Genomic DNA, 18,221 nt, shown 5'->3' with positions numbered 1-18,221 from the left:
ATGTGTTTGTACTTAGTCAAGGCACCAGAAGCAAATGGGGTGATTTTGACTCCACTCTTATACTTGGATAGTGGAGACTTGGATATGTTTGCAAGCAAAATGGAAGGGACCAGTAGATAGGGACACACTGAAAAGTAGAGAGGTAGAACAATCTGTCCAAAAAGATGGGGGGGGGGGGGCAGCTAGGTGGCACAGTGGATAAAGCACCAGCTCTGGATTTGGGAGGACCTGAGTTCAAATCCAGCCTCAGACACTTGACACTTACTAGCTGTGTGACCCTGGGCAAGTCATTTAACCCTCATTGCCCTGCAAAAAAAAAAAAAAAGATAGGAGGGAGTAGAAACAAGGGTATGTGTAAAAGGGTTGGCATACATTGCCGTGCCGATGTAGCCCAAAGAGAATACTTTAGCTGACAATGGATATATTGCATAGATACAAGCTTGAAAGCTAGAGCAGATACAAAAATAAGTGGAGTTGATGAGGCTTGGTGTCTAGAAAAGACAGGGACTAGATTTTTATAAGTGGAATTCCAGGAGAGGAGATAAATAGTTGGAGATTTCGTTGGTTGCAGAGAGAATAGATTTGACCTCAAAAAGAGGAGTAGATTGGAGATCTAGCAAGAGAAAGATCTCAGAAGAGCAGGAAAGGACATTGATAAACTGGATCAGATTCAGAAGAGCATACTCTATGAGGAATCAGTTGAAATTAGTCGTCCAGAGAAGACCAAGGATGAATGTGACTATCAGCTTCCAGCATGTAAAGGGTTGTCACAGAGAAAGGAGATCAGACCTGTCCTGCTTGGACTGAGGAAGCCTTAGTCAGAAGCCTTAGTCAGAAGGAAGTTGGATATATAAGAAAACTTCACAAGAGCTAGTGCTGTTCAAAAGTGCAGTGGACCACCTCAGGAAGTAATGGATTCTCCATTATTAGAGTTCTTCAAATGGAAGCTGGATTTGCCAGGGATGCTTAAGACAGGACTTCAGCATGGGTCTAGGTTGGACCAGGTTTCTTCTTCTTCTTCTTCTTCTTCTTCTTCTTCTTCTTCTTCTTCTTCTTCTTCTTCTTCTTCTTCTTCTGCTGCTGCTGCTGCTGCTGCCCAATTTGAACACAGGTCCTCCTGAATCCAGGGCAAGTGTGTTATCCACTGCGCCACCTAGCTGCCCCCCTGAGGTCTCTTCTAATTGGGAAACTGATTCTGTTGCAGAGAAACCCTAAGCTCAAAAGGAGTAGGTCAGATCACTTGGAACTAAAACAACTTGTTATGCTTTTTCAGGGCCTTAGAAATGAAATAAACTGAGCCACATGGGCTTGAATAAGCAGACTGGATACTTGAAAAAATTGTTCTGTTATTAGGAAATAGTCCTTGTGATAAGGAGACTGCTTATCTGTGGAAGATGCAATAACTCTGTTAGGCAACTGGGGTACTAATTACTTTAGGAAATAACTATGTACTGCTCCAAACTGAGTCACATAGAACTCCTTTATGCCACTGCTATTGAGATGTCACCTCATTATAGCATATATATTTAGAGGAATCTAAATGTCCAGGCGTGGAAGAAGAGATGATGTTGTCCAAAGATTCTTCAATTTTTTTGGTCATAGTACCCTTGCACAGGCTGATAGTCTCTCTAGGCCATGCTCCTGGGCCTTCTCTATTATGCCAAAGAAACTTCTTCACTGTAGAGCTTCACTCTAGCTCTGGACTTCACACACACTATTCCTGTGGCCTTTCTGTTTAATTGGGTACTTCTTTCCAGAACCTCCATTTTGAGGATGATGACCAGGATGTAATGTCTTCTTCCCTCTGTAGGATGCATTATTGACTATCCAGGTCTTCTGTTCCATACAGACATCCTGGGTACTTAAACCTCTTTCTTACCATCTTTTCTTTTATGTGTCATCATCCCCCATTAGAATGTAAGCTTCTTGAGGACAGGAACTATTTTTCTTTCTCTTTGTATTTGTATTCCCAACTCCTAACACAGTGCCTGGCATACAGTAAGAAATTTACTAAATGCCTGTTGACTTGATTCAGCACATAGGATTAGAAAGGCAATTAACTATACTGAAGTATAGGTAAAGAATCCTTTCTCCATGCAAGTTCATGGACCCATTCCGAAATCTTGTTTTACAAACATGGAAGCAGAACCTCAGAGTAGTTGTATCATTCTTCAAGTTGACACAGCAAATGAATGGTAAACCCAAGAATTTAGCTTCAGCTTTCCTAGTTCAGTTTTCTTTCCCCAAATACTTGTAATAAATCCATGCTATGAGAAGGTTCTTTTGTACTGGGAGGATGAGACATTGTATTTTCAATATTTTTAAACTAATAGAAACCTGGTTTTAAATTTCTGTATGAAACATATAATGAAAGGCCATGATTTGTTTATTGAAGCCGCATGCACCAGAGCATTAGTGAGGAATGCCTTTCATTAGGAAACAGCTGTGAGGTTTTTTCCCCCAAAAATTGGTGTCATGCCAAGTCTTTTGCTCTGGAAAATTGAATGCAGTGATTTGCTTTTGTAATATCTTGAGAGGTTTTAATTATCTCTGATATGCCCATTATAGAAAGCACTAAAAATACATTTTCATATCAAGATAAAATAATTCACATAAGGGTTATGTTTTTCTGTCCTATTCAAAATAACCAAATATAAGCATGTAAAACTGCTTTTCCCATATGAAGCAATTTGGCTTTGGTTTTTGAGATCATTCGAACTTCTTACCTAACCACGTCCAATAGATTCCAGAGGAAGAATAAAACACACACGACATATTTTCCTTGGACTTCATCTTGACTGGTGATCACCACAAAAAGTATGATTATTCTCTCAGTTAGCTGTAAGAGAAATAATAAGACAGACTTTGGAATTTGGGGTGATTATTCTGCCAAGTTACATATGAAATTTTCTCATTTTCACTCCCAAACTGGAGTTTCAACTCTTTTTAAAATCATAATTATAAAATAAAGAGAACTGGGAAAATAATATATACAATAACAACAGTGTAAATCGCAAGAACAATAACAATAAGAAACTACTATCTACTCATAATGACCAAGCTTTGCCCCTAAAAATAGAAGAGAAAATGTACTTTCCTCTTTTCTGTACAGATGTGGGACTTGACAGGTGAGCAACATTGTATAATACTGTCAGATACTGGGTGTGTTGGCTAGTTTTACTCAACTCTGTGTGTGTGTGTGTGTGTGTGTGTGTGTGTGTGTGTGCGTGCGTGTGTTTGCCCCTTTATTATTTCTTATTACAAGGGAATACTCTCTTGGCAAGAGAGGGGAGAGGGATATAATCAAAAACAAAAGTGATAAAAAACAAAAGATAACAAAGAATTTTTAAAAAAAAAACCTCTATTTTATATGAATTAGAGTGCTTCCTTTATTGTCCTCTTCAATAAACTGTTTGGCACAGTGTATAGTGCTGGTACTGGAGTCAGGAAGACCCATGTTCAAATCTAATTTAATAGCTGTATGATTGTGGGCAGGTCACTTAACCTCTTTCAACCTAAGTTTCCTCAACTACAAAAGGAGGATAATAATAGTACCTGTACTTATGGAGGATTAATTGATATAGTATGTTTAAAGAGCTTAACACAGCAGCTAGGTAGCGCAGTGGATAGAGCACCAGCCCTGGAGTGAGGAGTACCTGAGTTCAAATCCGACCTCAGACACTTAACACTTACTAGCTGTGTGACCGTGGGCAAGTCACTTAACCTCAATTGCCTCACTAAAAAATTTTTTTAAAAAATGAAAATTTAAGAGCTTAACACAGTGCTTGGCACAGAGTGGTAACTACTTAATAATAATAAAAATAATTAATTAATGTTTGTTTCCTTCCTTTTAATCACACCCTTACTTTGCTTTTGGTCCTAAGTTTATACTTCAATCCAAGTGTTCCGCACATTACCATTATCAACTTTATGCTCAAAATTATAGTGCTGATAGGCATTTTCTATGAATTCCATGATTTCATTACAGTTATTATTACTTATTGTAAGCCAATATCCACACAATACCTAATGACATACCAAATTTACACATCATTAGCCCTGGAAATATATGTGTTAAGGTGCTATTACCAAGGCACCTTACTATATGGCAGGCAGTGTGCTAAGTGCTGGGATTACAAACACAATCAGAAAGACAGATCCTGTCCTCAAAGAGCTTACATTCTAATGCAGGGAAGCTGTTGTTCAGTCATTTTTTCAGTTGTCTGACCCTTCATGACCTCATTTGGGTTTTTTTGGAGAAGATACTAAAGTGGTTTTTCATTTCCTTTTTTTGTTGTTGTTGTTTTAGTGAGGCAATTGGGGTTAAGTGACTTGCCCAGGGTCACACAGCTATTAAGTGTTATGTGTCTGAGGCCGGATTTTGAACTCAGGTACTCCTGACTCCAGGGCCGGTGCTCTATCCACTGCACCACCTAGCTGCCCCTTTCATTTCCTTTTACAGTTAACTTTACAGATGAGGAAACTGAAGCAAATACTAAGTGATTTGCCCAGGGTCTCACAGTTAGTAAGTGTCTGAGGCTGGATTTGACTTCAGCTCTTCCTGAATCTGGGACCAGTGTTCTGTGTAATTTAAGATTCTAAATGTGGATTCTAATCTGTTCCCCCAGTTTTGGGGGAAACTGACTAAAATCACTGATAAAACGAGTTTAGGTTTTTAAGGGTTTATTGGAAAATAGAAAGAAAAAGATTGAGAACAGAATTCCAACAGCCTGGCATTCCTATCTTTCCTCAAATTTCCTGTGAAGTCCTCCGCCGCCACCACCACCAAGTCAGGAACCCAAAAACGCAAGAGCTCTCCGCACAGGCTCCCTCTCCTCCTTCCTGTCTCCTCCCAGAAAATAGGAGGTTCCTCAAGTTGATTGGCTGGTAGCCTTGATAGACAGCACCCGTCATTTCCTGACGCCAAGGAAAAGCCACAATGCCTCTGAGGCATTTTCCTCATGGCGGAGCTTTCCCACAGCAAGTCTCCAGTAGGTGGCATCATTCCAATCATTACAGTTCTATCCACTGTACCAACTAGCCACTCCTAATGGAAGGAAGAAAACACTTAAAAGAGAAATGAAAAGGGTAAGGAAGTCAAGAGAAGGGACAAGAGTTGGGAGCAGCATAAAGAAAGTCATATGGAGATGAGTCAGTAGTCCAGTCTACAGAAAAATGAAGATCTAATTGGTCTGAGCCTCCTCATTAGAATAGAGGTTCTGGGAGAGACTGCATGGTTAGGAGGGTACCACCAAAGTGGGAAATAGTCTAGGGGTAGAGTGAGCTTTCAGGGTGAAGAGGTTTCTGTGAAATGTTAGATAAAGTCATCTGGAGAGAAGTGGGCAGATGCTAAGAGTCTACAGGTGGAATTTGAACCCGGTCTTTCTGGTTCCCTCTACTAATATACCATGTTTGTTTGTTTTCAACCAGTCCTGCTAGCTCAATGTACTGATATCTCAGCACAATTATGGCATCCATTATCTCACCAGAATTTTAAGAAATGTATCTGATAAGTTAATTTGATGTAACTAAGACATAACAGAACAACAAAACCACAGCTTTCAATTGTCTTGTTTCTAGAAAAAGAGGAATCAAACTTTCTTTAAAGAATTAAAAAAAAAAAAAGAATTCAATATGCTTCCAAACCCAATTCTAAAAAGCTTTATTTTCTTCTTTATACCATATTCTAGAGAGGTCAAGAAATTCAAGTACTGAGCCCATACCCTGGAAATGTTCGCTTTTGCTCTTACCATACTAATGTTTCCATTTGTATCAACTATTATAATAAGTTTACTTGAAGGTGAAATACTAACTGCATTCAGTAATTACCAAATGATGACCTGAAGAGGATCCAAAATTAATTCAGTAGCCTTGATACCCTTTCTTGCAAATATGCATATATATGTATGTACGTATGTTTATGTGTGGATACATATACATATAGGTACACACACAAGTACACTTCCTAATCCACGCTATGGCACCCATGCTAATACTATATGCCATTATTAATAATGCATTACTCACCAACCAGTGAACCTTGATACCAGCCCCAAACTTGTCATCTTCAACTAACACAATTTATCAGTCCTAGCAATAAATCTTGAACTTGCTCTATTTCACTTTTATGTTCCAGAAGGAACCCAAGGCATTTCACTCAATTCAAGGATGAATTCCCTCACATGACAAAAGCTAACTCTAATTTCAATCTTAGATCCAATTACAGGATTCTCTTTTGTGTCACTCAGACACTCTTATTAAGCTGTCATTCTAAACTGATGGGTTACGTTCCCACAACTTTTTAGTTAACAGTGAAACACCATAGACAACTGGCTTTAATTTATGAGGATCTCCCCAACCCTTTTTAAAAACTGGGATGCCTTGGCAATGGTTCAACTGCTCTTTAAGCTTACATTCATATAAAAACTGTGTGGTTATGGTTTAAAAAAAAGTGATACTTCAAACCTTGACTTTATAGTTTAATGTTTATCGCTCAGCTATTTTACTTATGTTCACTAACCAATGATTATTTTCAACCAAACATGCAGACATTGGCAACTTCTACTTACTTTTTGGTACATGAACAAGAATAGTCAGCACTGCCCTCACCTTTGTTACTAAAGGGGAACTCAAATATCCTGCATCTTTCCTTGGAGATGATTGGCTCTAATATAATAATATTAGATTAGTCATTTTTTTTCTTTTCTTTTTTTTTTTTTGTGGGGCAATGGGGGTTAAGTGACTTGCCCAGGGTCACACAGCTAGTAAGTGTCAAGTGTCTGAGGCCGGATTTGAACTCAGGTATTCCTGAATCCAGAGCCAGTACTTTATCCACTGCGCCACCTAGCCGCCCCCATTTTTTTTCTTTATTGTAAAGCAAATCAAGTTTAGAGGTGTTTGGAAATGGACTAGTCGACATTACTAATTACTAGTCCTTGATATAGCATTCCATTAGATAAATTCCATAAGTTTTGGATTATTTCTCTTCTATTATCCTCTTTGACTGAAGAGGCCAATGATGGTATTAGATGAATAGACTACCAACCACTCTAAGAAATCTTTGTCTATTCAGTAGCATCTGTTTACTAATTGATTTTCTCACTTTATCTTGTCAATATTAAATCATTTACTTTAATTAACTTTATTATAATTATTTGCATTTTTATTATTATGAACTTGACTAACATCCACAAACATGAACATTTTCCTAACCAAAGAAAAAAAGAAAAAGAGGATCGGCCATGGACTTGGTTTAATCCATAGAAGCTTCTGATTCTGTAGACTAATCAAATCAGGGATCCCATTGGGAATGATCTTCTTTAGATCCAAGGGATTGAAGAGCTTCCCATAAACATCCTAGTTTATTAAAAGCAAATGTTCAAAAATAAATAATTAATTAATTAAAAAATTTTAAAAATTTAAAAAAGCAAATGTTCCTTCTTCAAGGAATTGCTTAAGGGTTTCATTCCTGATGTAATATCTCCATTTGTCCAGAAACTTCCAATGACAGTAATGGTCATTCATATAATTTGTTGGACTTTCCTTAGAAGAAGTTGGAACTTGCTTAGACTATTCCCCATCTCAGTCCTATACAAAAGGCTTATTCAGGGCATCTGCTCTCTCTCCCAGTTCCCAGCCACCTTTTTGAGTAAAGAGTGCCAAGATCCCAAGAGACATTTCATAAACCCAAAGACATACTAGGAAAGGCAGACAAACAGCTGATAAAGGCACGCCAATCTGCAATATGGCAGATTGAGACTTTAAACCACCAGCTGAGATGGCTTACATAGGAGGCATCTAGATGCTCCTTGGGCTGACAATTTTGGAAATCCCAAGTCCTTGAAGATCACCATAGACATGCTCTAAAATACAATAAGGACAATCACAACAGCCTGCAGTATACATTGTACCCAAGATTCTAACAGCTAGCCCAAAGGACTTATGAGTCAAGCAGCCAAATGGCTCACAAGTGCCCTTAGTATTGGAACTTGCATACTTGGACTTTTGATTGTGAGGAACATCTGTTAAACTTGCAGGTTAACTTTGTTCAGAGACTTATGTGTTGTACCTGTTCTTGTTATTACTGCCATGAATTTGCAGTGGATGGAAGCCTACGATTGGTATGCAATGCAAACCCAACCACTGTTGCTAAGAAACTCCTTAAGGAATTGTTCATTCCCCAGTTTGAATTACAACTCACTCTAGGCAGTAATAGCCCCCATTTCCCAGGTGAGATATTTAAATTTTTTACGGTTACAAATTCATTGAGCTATCAGGAAGATGATCAAGTAAAAGTAAAAGATGGAGCTGATATAGCCAGCTGTGATTACTGTAGTGATGGCTCTCCTGGTTGGCCTATGATTCCTGTGAATAGTGGAGGTTGGTTGCTAATGCTCAGAAGAAATGTGTAATGGAACGCATTTTTCTGAAGCATATATAAAACCAAGAATTCGATGGAGCTGCTAAACACTAGAATTCTAAAATAAAAATACAAAATTTGTATACAAATCAGCCACAAGTGGTCTGAAGTTCTGCCTGTGGCTCTCATGCACATTTAAAAACTCTGTGAACAAAAAGCATGAACTTACACTATATGAGATTCTCATTATGTGCTCTATGTGAATTCTAGGCAGAATTCCAGGTGTGCCACATTAAATAGATCTCCAGCTGACATATGAAACTGTGGTGAATTACTGTAAAGTATTAATGAAATATGTTCAGTCTATTTGCCAACAGGTATCAAAAGTCTTCCCCCAACTGTTTCAATCCCCCTGCCACAGTTTTTGGCTGGGAGACTGGATCTACACGAAAGCCCATCAATGAAAGAAAGCACTCCAACCTCACTGGAAGGGCCCATTCAGATCTTGTTGACTGACCACCAACATAGCAGGTAGCTGCCAAGGCCATCATATGTAGCCCCATGCATCACACTGCAAAAAACATTCCTCGACCTTTAGACTTGGTTATCACTCTCCTGCCTCCCAATGCAATTAAACCTCAAAGGCTCAACCAGAACTAACCACAATAACATCCCCTGATCCACCACTAAGAGCTACACACAAACCACCAAAAACCAGAGGAGATTTTGAAGCAAAAGTCACAGAACTGAATACTGATAAAAAACCTAACGAGGGTACAAAATATATCATAATTTTCATATGAAATTTAACCATAACTAATGATATGAAAAACCACTGCTATAATTCAACTACAAAAACTAATAACCAACATTCAAGATGCCTGAAGTTTACTTAAAAATACTAAAAAAAAAAGATAGGAACTGATTTCATCTTTATTTCTTTTGTTAGGATTTATTTTTGATGCAATTATAATAACAACAACAATAATAACAACAACAAGCATTTACACAGTGCTTTAAAGTTTACAAAGCACTTTACACAATTTCATCTGATCCTTACCACAATAGCTATTATTGTGATGTTATTCTCCTGATTTTGCAGACAAGGATACTGAGGCTGAGAGAAGGTAGGTGATTTGCTCAGGGTCGCTCATCTAATAAATGGCTGAGGTAGGATTCAAACTCAGCTCCTCCTTATTCCAAATTCACTCTGCCACCTAGAGGCCACAATCGGTGTGATTATATATCAGAAACCTGAGTTGCTGATTGCAAGTCCAGCACTCTACAAGAGCTTGTTGTTCTGTTCAGGAGGCTGAATTGGTGAAGTGAAAATAACAGCAACAATAATTGGCACTTATAAGTTTACAAAGCACTTTGCATACATTATTTCCTTTGGACTTCATAACAACCTTGCACAATAGCTACTACAGGTATTATTATCTCATTTTTATAGATAAGAAAACTGAGACTCAGGAGGTTAAGTATGACCGTGGTCACAAAGTTATTAGTTGGTTAGTCTATTTTAACCTAAAACAGGGGAGAATTTTCTAGTTTGGGGCAAGGAAGGAGTAGAGAATATTATTTTGGAGACCAATGGATGAAAGAGAAATAGCCATGGGATGCTTTTGGGGTTATCCTGAGTATACGCTCTACTACACCATCTTAGAGACAGGAGAGCTAGGTTTAAATTCCAGCTCTAACACATACTTAGCCATGTGACCTTGGGCAAGTTACTTAAATTCTCTGAATTTCAGGTTCCTCTTCTGCAAATTGAGGAGAATAAGATTGTTCCAAGGAAAATACTTTAAAAACTATATAGTGCCCTATAAATGTGAACAGCTATTCTTAATAAACAAAGTTGGAGAAGCTCCATAAATGATAATGTTTATGGTTGTTACAAGAGTTAGGGATAAGGGGGAAAAAAAGCCACCCTACTTCAGAAAAGGGGAAGTACTTGACATTTTTCGACATGCCTTTCTTCTTATAAAAGAAAGACTAATGAGAAACTGCTGAGCTGCTAATCTGTTCCTTAGTGGGGATAAATATAGAATCAAGGAAATGTCCTAAAAGATAGGAGATGAAACTATATAATGAAAAATAGTGGGTCCAAAAAAAAGTCAATCCATGTTTCTGGCATTTTGGTGACCACATCTCAGACAATAACTAGGGCAGGGCAATGGGGACTTTGTACAATGAATTTTTTTTTAAAACCTAGTAACACTTGTAATCAGAACTGCAGCAGCTTAGAAACAACCCTCAGCACTTAGAAACAATAATTAGTCAAAATAGAAAGCTACCAGATAGCACATGGCAAAAGGGTAGTTGTCCCCAAGGGGAGTTCTACATTAGTGCACGCGCGCGCGCGCACACACACACACACACACACACACACCCTTTTGATCTTTCCCAGGTTGTGTTTCGTCCTGATTGCCCCAAACACCAGAATTGCTACTTATAGCTGCTAGATCCTATCCATTACAGTCATTGAACTGAGTGCACAAAAGATCAGGAAAAACAACATGCAACAAAAATTAGTTTGACAAGCAAACAGATTTTTCAGTGGTTACAGAACCATTGAATGTTATTGTGCAATGACAAAACAAATTAAGTCCATTATTAGGATAGGCAAAATTTGGGGGGCGGGGGGACAGCTAGGTGGCTGAGTGGATAAAGCACTGGCCTTGGATTCAGGAAGACCTAAGTTCAAATCCAGCCTCAGACACTTGACACTTACTAGCTGTGTGACCCTGGGCAAGTCACTTAACCCTCATTGCCCTGCCCTCCCCCAAAAAAAAAGAAAGAAAGAAAAAAGAAAAGAAAGAAACATTGTCTAATAATTAGAGCTCTCTAAAAGTGGAACAGACTGCCTCGCTAGGTTCTCCATTGCTAGGTTTTCAAAGGAGAATGGCCACATGTCATGGACATTGTAGTTAAGGCTATTTCTCTTCAGGTACATGTCAGAATAGATGTTCCCAGATTCTTTGATTGTGAATTTAAGATCTTTGTTCATTGACTAACCAGTTGATATGCCACTGGGTAACTGAACCAATATCCATATTGATAATTTCACAGAAAATGAAACCACATAGTCACAAAGCTGTAGTAGCTAACTGGAAGGATTGTTCAAGAGTTTTCCTCAGCCCCAGAAAGTTGGAATATTTGGTTTCACTGAGCACTCAAAGGTAATGAGGAAAAAAATTTTAAGGGGCACTTCATTACTGTATTTCGAAGTGTTCGCCTTGAGCATAAGTGAACATTGCTGTCATGAAGATGATTGGAGTTTCCATGCCAACATCTGTTAGAAAATGAAGAAACATAGAAAATCTATAAGGTCTACTAAAAACATGACAGGATCCTTCAGTCTCAGTCAACATATACTTTGATACTCCATAGCTTCATTGGAGAGGTGGGCAGAAGAAAAAAGAAAACATGAATGGTCAGAAATCATCAAAGAGGATCTGCTAACCTTAGTATTTTAATGGTTCTGGATAATCAGTGAAGTATAAGGGCCTCATCCTGAAAAATTTCTCAGAAAATCAAATGGGCCATGGACTTTGAGAGGCTACTCAACAGAAGGCTAAGATCCTCTACAACATAGCTGCTGGTTCCATTCTCAATCCTCTACATGTTGGTCTTTTACCCATCCTAGAGAATAGATCCTGAAATGAAGAAGGAAAAAAAGGAAAGAAGAAACATGGGAAAAGGTAGAATAAGAGGAGGAGAAGGAAGGACTGTGTCTTGCAGAGGGCATGAAAGAAGACAGATTAGTTCCAGCACTGAAGGTACACAGGTCATATTCTGGAGCCAAGGCCATAAAATGGTTTTTATCCCATAGTGAGAACTCAGGTCTCTTACTAGCTTGGTGAGGTCCTACTCCCTCTGAGCTTCTAAGCCCTGCCCAGATGTAGGATCTCTCAGGGAGCTGTTGGGTAGCATGGATCTTAGAGATTTGAAAAGCTAAGTCTTCCTTTTGGATAGGTGATGATGAAGTTTGGTTCTTTGGGTAGGAAGAAAGAGAAGAGACTAAAAATAACCCTGATTTGGGTAAAAGGACCTTTTATTTGTTTGTTACCTTTTTTGTGTGTGATTTTGGGCAAAATAACTTCTCTCTGGAACTCAATGTCCTTATCTGTAAAATGAGGATATGATCTTTAAGATCCCTTAAAGTGGGGGCAGCTAGGTGGCACAGTAGATAAAGCACTGGCCCTGGATTCAGGAGGACCTGAGTTCAAATTCGGCCTCAGACACTTGACACTAGCTGTGTGACCTTGGACAAGTCACTTAACCCTCATTGCCCCACCAAAAAAAAAAAAAGGGAAAAAAAGATCCCTTAAAGTGTCAGATCTAATGATCCCTCAGACTCTAATCTACCTATATTGTAAAATATGATGTGGGGGGGGCAGGTTATAGAGTATTCAAAAGTCAATGCCTGTATATCAGATTTTTCTTGAGGTGAGCACTTAATAAGAATATGAAAAATGAGATTGACCATATATTAAACAAGAGGAAATTTCTGGTTACTAATGTGGGAGTCACTTCATAATCAAACATCTCTATCTGTAATCAATGACTGGTCAGAACACAGATCAAAATAAAAGACAAATCAGAAAAAGGATAAAGATGAGAGGAAGTGGAGCTTAACCTAAAGTATTTAAGCTGTGGTGTGAATAAAAATTAGAAATGGACAAAAGTAAAGGCAAGTCATAATTTTAATGGACACAAAACAATTGTCACAAAAAGGAGGCAGAAAAGACCGAGGACCTGTTTCAGCCAGTAAATGCTTGATCTTGTTATTAAATTAAATTAGCAGAGAAACATGGCAGCCCCAGGCAACAATTACTGAGAGTGCAAGATATTTTCAAAACATTATGGAGGAAAAAGATGGAAGATTAAGTGCAGTACCACCTCACAAATCAACGAACAATGAAAAGCAGATGAGGGGGAAACAAGCCTGAAGAGAACTTGGCGTGAGACCTAGTTAAACTAGATTATCCTAAGAGAATTTGTAGATGAAACAGAAGGACCACAAGTAGATATGAAATGAAATAGACCCACTAGGGTTTTTCATCGGGGATGATAGCTCAAACCATTGCATTTGTATTTTAAAACCTGATTGTCAGATGTACTATTTGAGGAAATGGCAATTATAAGGAAGAAGATAAATCAGAGTATGAATAATCTAAAACAAGTACACAGAGAAGGAATTCCTTCCTGCTGGAAATAATCAATCATCTAGAATTATTAAAAACACATTATGTGGGGGCAGCTAGATGGCGCAATGGTTAAAGCACCGGCCCTGGCTTCAGGAGTACCTGAGTTCAAATCCGGCCTCAGACACTTGACACTTACTAGATGTGTGACCATGGGCAAGTCACTTAACCTCCATTGCCTAAACAAAACAAAACAAAACAAAACAAAACAAAACACATTATGTGCCAAGCCCTTATTAAGCACTGGGAATACAAAGAAAGGCTAAAACAGTCCCTGCTCTCAAGGAGCTCACAGTCTAATGGGAGAGACAACATGCAAACAACTATTTACAAGCAAGATATATGCAAGATTATTGGGGGAGGGGGTGTAGGTGGTGCAGTGGACAGAGCACTAGGCCTGGAGTTAGGAAGACTCATCTCCATGATTTAAAATCTGGCCTCAGACACTTACTAGCTGTGTGACCATTGACAAGTCACTATACTCTGTTTGCCTCACTTTCCTCATCTGTAAAATGAGCTGGAGAAGGAAATGGCAAACCACTCCAGTATCTTTGCCAAGAAAACCCCAAACAGGAGCATGAAGAGTTGGACACAACTGAAAAATGACTGAACAAAACCACACTTTCAAAGGGAAGGCACTGAGATTAAGGAAGACTGGGAAAGGCTTCTTGCAGAAGATGGGACTATTGGTGATACTTGAAAGAAGTCAAGAAAGTTAGGAGGCTGAGAGGAGGAAGAAGAGAATTGCAGGCACGAGGAACAGCACTGGGAGTCAGAAGATGGAGTATTGTCTTGGAAGAACAGTAAGAATGTTAATGCCACTAGATTGTAGAATACTTAGAGGGGAATAAGGCATAAAAAGACCAGAAAGGTAGGAAGGGCTTTCAAAGCCAAATATTTGATCCTGGAGTCAATAGAGAGTGGTTGGAGTTTATTGAATAGGGTGATGATGTGATCAGGCTTGCATTTTAGGAAGACTGATTTGACAGCTGAATGGAGGATGGATTGGAATAGGGAGAGACTTGAGCCAGGGAAACCAATCCGTAGGCTCTTCCAATGAGGTAGTTTGAGTCTGTATCAGAATGGTTACAGTGTGAGAGGAAAGAGATTTTACGATAGTAGAAACAGTAAGACGTCATCTGATTGGATATGAAATATGAGAGAGAATGAGGGATCAAGGATGATACCTGGGTTTGGAGCATGGGTACTAGGAGAATGGTGGTGCCATCAACAGTAATTAATAGGGAAGTTAGGAAGAGGGGAGTGTTTGAGTGGAAAGATAATAGCATGCTTAGGTTAAGATGTCTATGGGACGTTAAGATGGCTAATCTAGTTGGAGATGCAAAACTAGATGTCAAGAGAGTGGTTAGGGCTAGACAAGGTGATCTGAGATAACACAAATTTAAAAACATTCAGGGATCAATTTTCAAGGTACAGCCAAGAGGAGTTCTCAAAAGAATTGAAGAGGATCTAGAGTGTACTATCATCCACAAAGAGGCAACTGAAACTTAATCTCCTAAAATGGTCTATACTTTTCTTTGTTTTTTGTGAGGCAATTGGGGTTAAGTGACTTGCCCAGGGTCACACAGCTAGTAATTGTTAAGTGTCTGAGGCCAGATTTGAACTCAGGTCCTCCTGAATCCAGGGCCGGTGCTCTATCCACTGCACCACCTAAATATCGTTGATGAAAATACGGGAAAGGTGCAGGCAGTCTTCATATTCTCACAGTAAATCACATCTTTTTAAAATGTTATTGAAATATTGGGAGTTTTATATCACCTTCCTTTTAAAAATATTTTATTTTTTCCAATTACCTGTTAAAAACAATTTAACACTTTTTAAAAAAATTTTGAGTTCCAAATTCTCTTTTCCTCCCTCCTCATTGAGAAGGCAAGCAATTTGGCAGGTTATGCGTGTGCAGTTGTGCAAACTATATTTCCATATTAGTCATCTTATGAAATAAAACACAGAGAAAAAACCCAAGAAAAACAAAGTAAAGAAAATGCTTTGATCTGCATTCAGACTCCATCAGTTCTTTCTCTGGAGGTGGATAGCATTTTTCATCATAAGGCTTTCTGAACTGTCTGATCGTTGTATTTCTGACAATAGCTGTCATTCACAATTCTTCATTGTACAATATTGCTATTAGTGTGTGCAATGTTTTCCTGATTGGCTCATTTCATTTTGCATCAGTTCATTTAAGTCTTTCATGTTTTCCCTGAAAGTATCCTCCTCATCATTTCTTATAGCACAATAGTATTCCATCACAATCATATACTACCACTTGTTCAGCCATTCTTCAACTGATAGGCATCCCTTAATTTCCTATTCTTTGCCACCACAAAAATAAATATATATGCTATGAATATTTTTGTCCTTTTAATTTTTCTTTGATTTCTTTGGGGTTATAGACCTTGTATTGGTATTGCTAGGTCAAAGGGTATGCACAGTTTTGTAGCCCTTTGGGCATAGTTTCAAATTGCTCTCCAGAATATCACGTTCCTTTCTAAATTTGTCCCTCCCCCACTAAGAGAGCCATCCCTCATAACAAAGCATGTAAAACAGTTTAGAAAAACTAATCAACACATCATCGGAGTCTGACAATAAAATACAGTGTTCTACATTGTTCCATACCTTGACAAAGAAGGGAAAACTGACATTTTCCTTAAGGAATACAAATGCAAACTGATATTAAAAATTCCCATTTGCATTTTTTCTTAACTTTCTTGCTGTTCTTGAATCTTATTATTTTGCTTTCTATTTTAGCAACCAAATAAATCAAGTATCTAATGTGTGTTCTTTTCTTCCAGCCTGCCTTCCTTATCTTACCCAGCCTGACAGAATAGCCGTGTGGCCACGCATAACCTAAACCCACTACTGACCAGCACAGACTCTTTGACATGCTCAGTTTCTTCATTAGGCAGACTTATGACAAGCTGACCCCAAAGGCTCACCATAATGGCTCCAGACTTAGAGCTTTAGATAAACTTTAGCCCTGCTACTGTTCAGAACTCTTAAACTCAAATGACCGGCCAGCTTCAGTCTCTCTGGTTGGTAGGCATTACAGGCATGTTCTGTGCCCTGGGCTATGTATGTGATATTTTCTTACAGATATAGAAATGACTCTGCATTAACACCCTACTTAAAGGTCTCACTGGGGCTAGGAGGTTGACCCTGGGTTTTTGAGAGTCTATGCCAGCAGAGACCAAACTTCAGCAATTCCAAACAACCTGAAAAAGCATCAAAAGCTTGGGCCTGGTAAAAAATTGTGTGTCTCTCAACCAAGGACCAGTCTGGCTAAGCTCAGAGAGGCTTATCACCAGGTTGGCCTAAGGGTGGGGAAGTTTCCTTGGACATGGCAATGATCTCTGTTAAGATCTCTAGAACAATTTGTACTACCTACTCTCTAATGGTTCTTAACCTTTGTGTGTGTGTGTATGTGTGTGTGTGTGTGTGTGTGTGTGTGTGTGTGTGAGATGTACCCAGAGGTGTACTGAGCTGGATTTTCTTCTCTCTTAAGAGCTAATTGTTAAATTTTCAGGGTGAGCATTTACACCTTGGAAATCAGTGAGCTACAGATCAGGGCTTGATTTATTGTTTTGTTGGTTCCCTAGACTTAAATTAAGAAAGTGATGGAGAAAATATTAATGATGTAGATTTAAACTTAAAAGTGTGTCTAGTATACTTTTCCCCCTCAAAGAGTCACTTGTTTTTTTTTTCTTTTGGGGGAAGAGGAGGGTTAACTTAAGTTATTTTTTGGAATGGATAAAGTGCCACAGGATTGGTGGAGCCAGGCCATCAAACTGAAGTTCCCTGACTCTCAGGCCTCCAAAGAGCCTTGTTAAACGTTTACCAGCACATCTTTTGGCAACCTGGTGAAACCTATGAATCTCTTTTCAGAATATTATTTTTAAAAACATAAAATAAAACAAAAAAGGATTACAAAGGGAAGAAATTATATTAAAATGCAGTTATCTCTCTATGTAAATATGTATATATACATATTTAAAAGTTTATGAGGTGCATCTAGGTGGCACAGTGGATAAAGCACTGGCCCTGGATTCAGGAGGACCTGAGTTCAAATCCAGCCTCAGACACTTGACACTTAGTAGCTGTGTAACCCTGAGCAAGTCACTTAATCCTCATTGCCCGAAAATAAATAAATTAATTAAAAAAAAAAGGTTTATGAGCCCCAAATAAAGAACCCCTGCTCTACTAAATTGTGGTAGGATTAAGAGCTGCAGCAGTAGAAGGAGACCTGTGAAGCTAAATCACATATTTTTGAAGTAGTAAAATATTTGCATATTTCAATGATGTCGCTATGATGTAAAATGAGAATATATCAATGTATTTTTTGTTTGTTTGTTTTTTGACAGGGCAATGGGGTTTAAGTGACTTGCCCAGGGTCATACAGCTAGTAAGTGTCGAGTGTCTGAGGCTGGATTTGAACTCAGGTCCTCCTGAATCCAGGGCCAGTGCTTTATCCACTGCGCCACCTAGCCACCCCCTATTTTTTTTAATTTAAAAAATTATTTCATTTTTAATTTGTGGAATAAAACAATCATTTCCATAACATAGCATAACAACAAAAAAAGATGATTGCACATGAAATTACAAATCTATTATGGACAACTTGCTATTCCTTTTAAATA

The 18,221-nt window shown here is 38.5% G+C and overlaps 1 protein-coding gene across 2 annotated transcripts in view; it reads right to left on the bottom strand.

The window, feature by feature from the left end:
* HACD4 (3-hydroxyacyl-CoA dehydratase 4) overlaps positions 1-18,221 on the bottom strand; it is a 42,133-nt gene that overhangs the window by 9,395 nt on the left and 14,517 nt on the right. For both annotated transcript variants that reach the window (XM_043978392.1, XM_043978391.1), the window contains one exon: positions 2,727-2,839. In XM_043978392.1, the coding sequence (XP_043834327.1) occupies positions 2,727-2,839 (113 nt within the window). The remainder of the gene's footprint in view (positions 1-2,726; positions 2,840-18,221) is intronic.

The sequence above is a fragment of the Dromiciops gliroides genome, chromosome 1 (assembly GCF_019393635.1).
Source record: "Dromiciops gliroides isolate mDroGli1 chromosome 1, mDroGli1.pri, whole genome shotgun sequence".
Taxonomy (NCBI): domain Eukaryota; kingdom Metazoa; phylum Chordata; class Mammalia; order Microbiotheria; family Microbiotheriidae; genus Dromiciops; species Dromiciops gliroides.
This window is presented reverse-complemented; position numbering and strand designations above follow the sequence as displayed.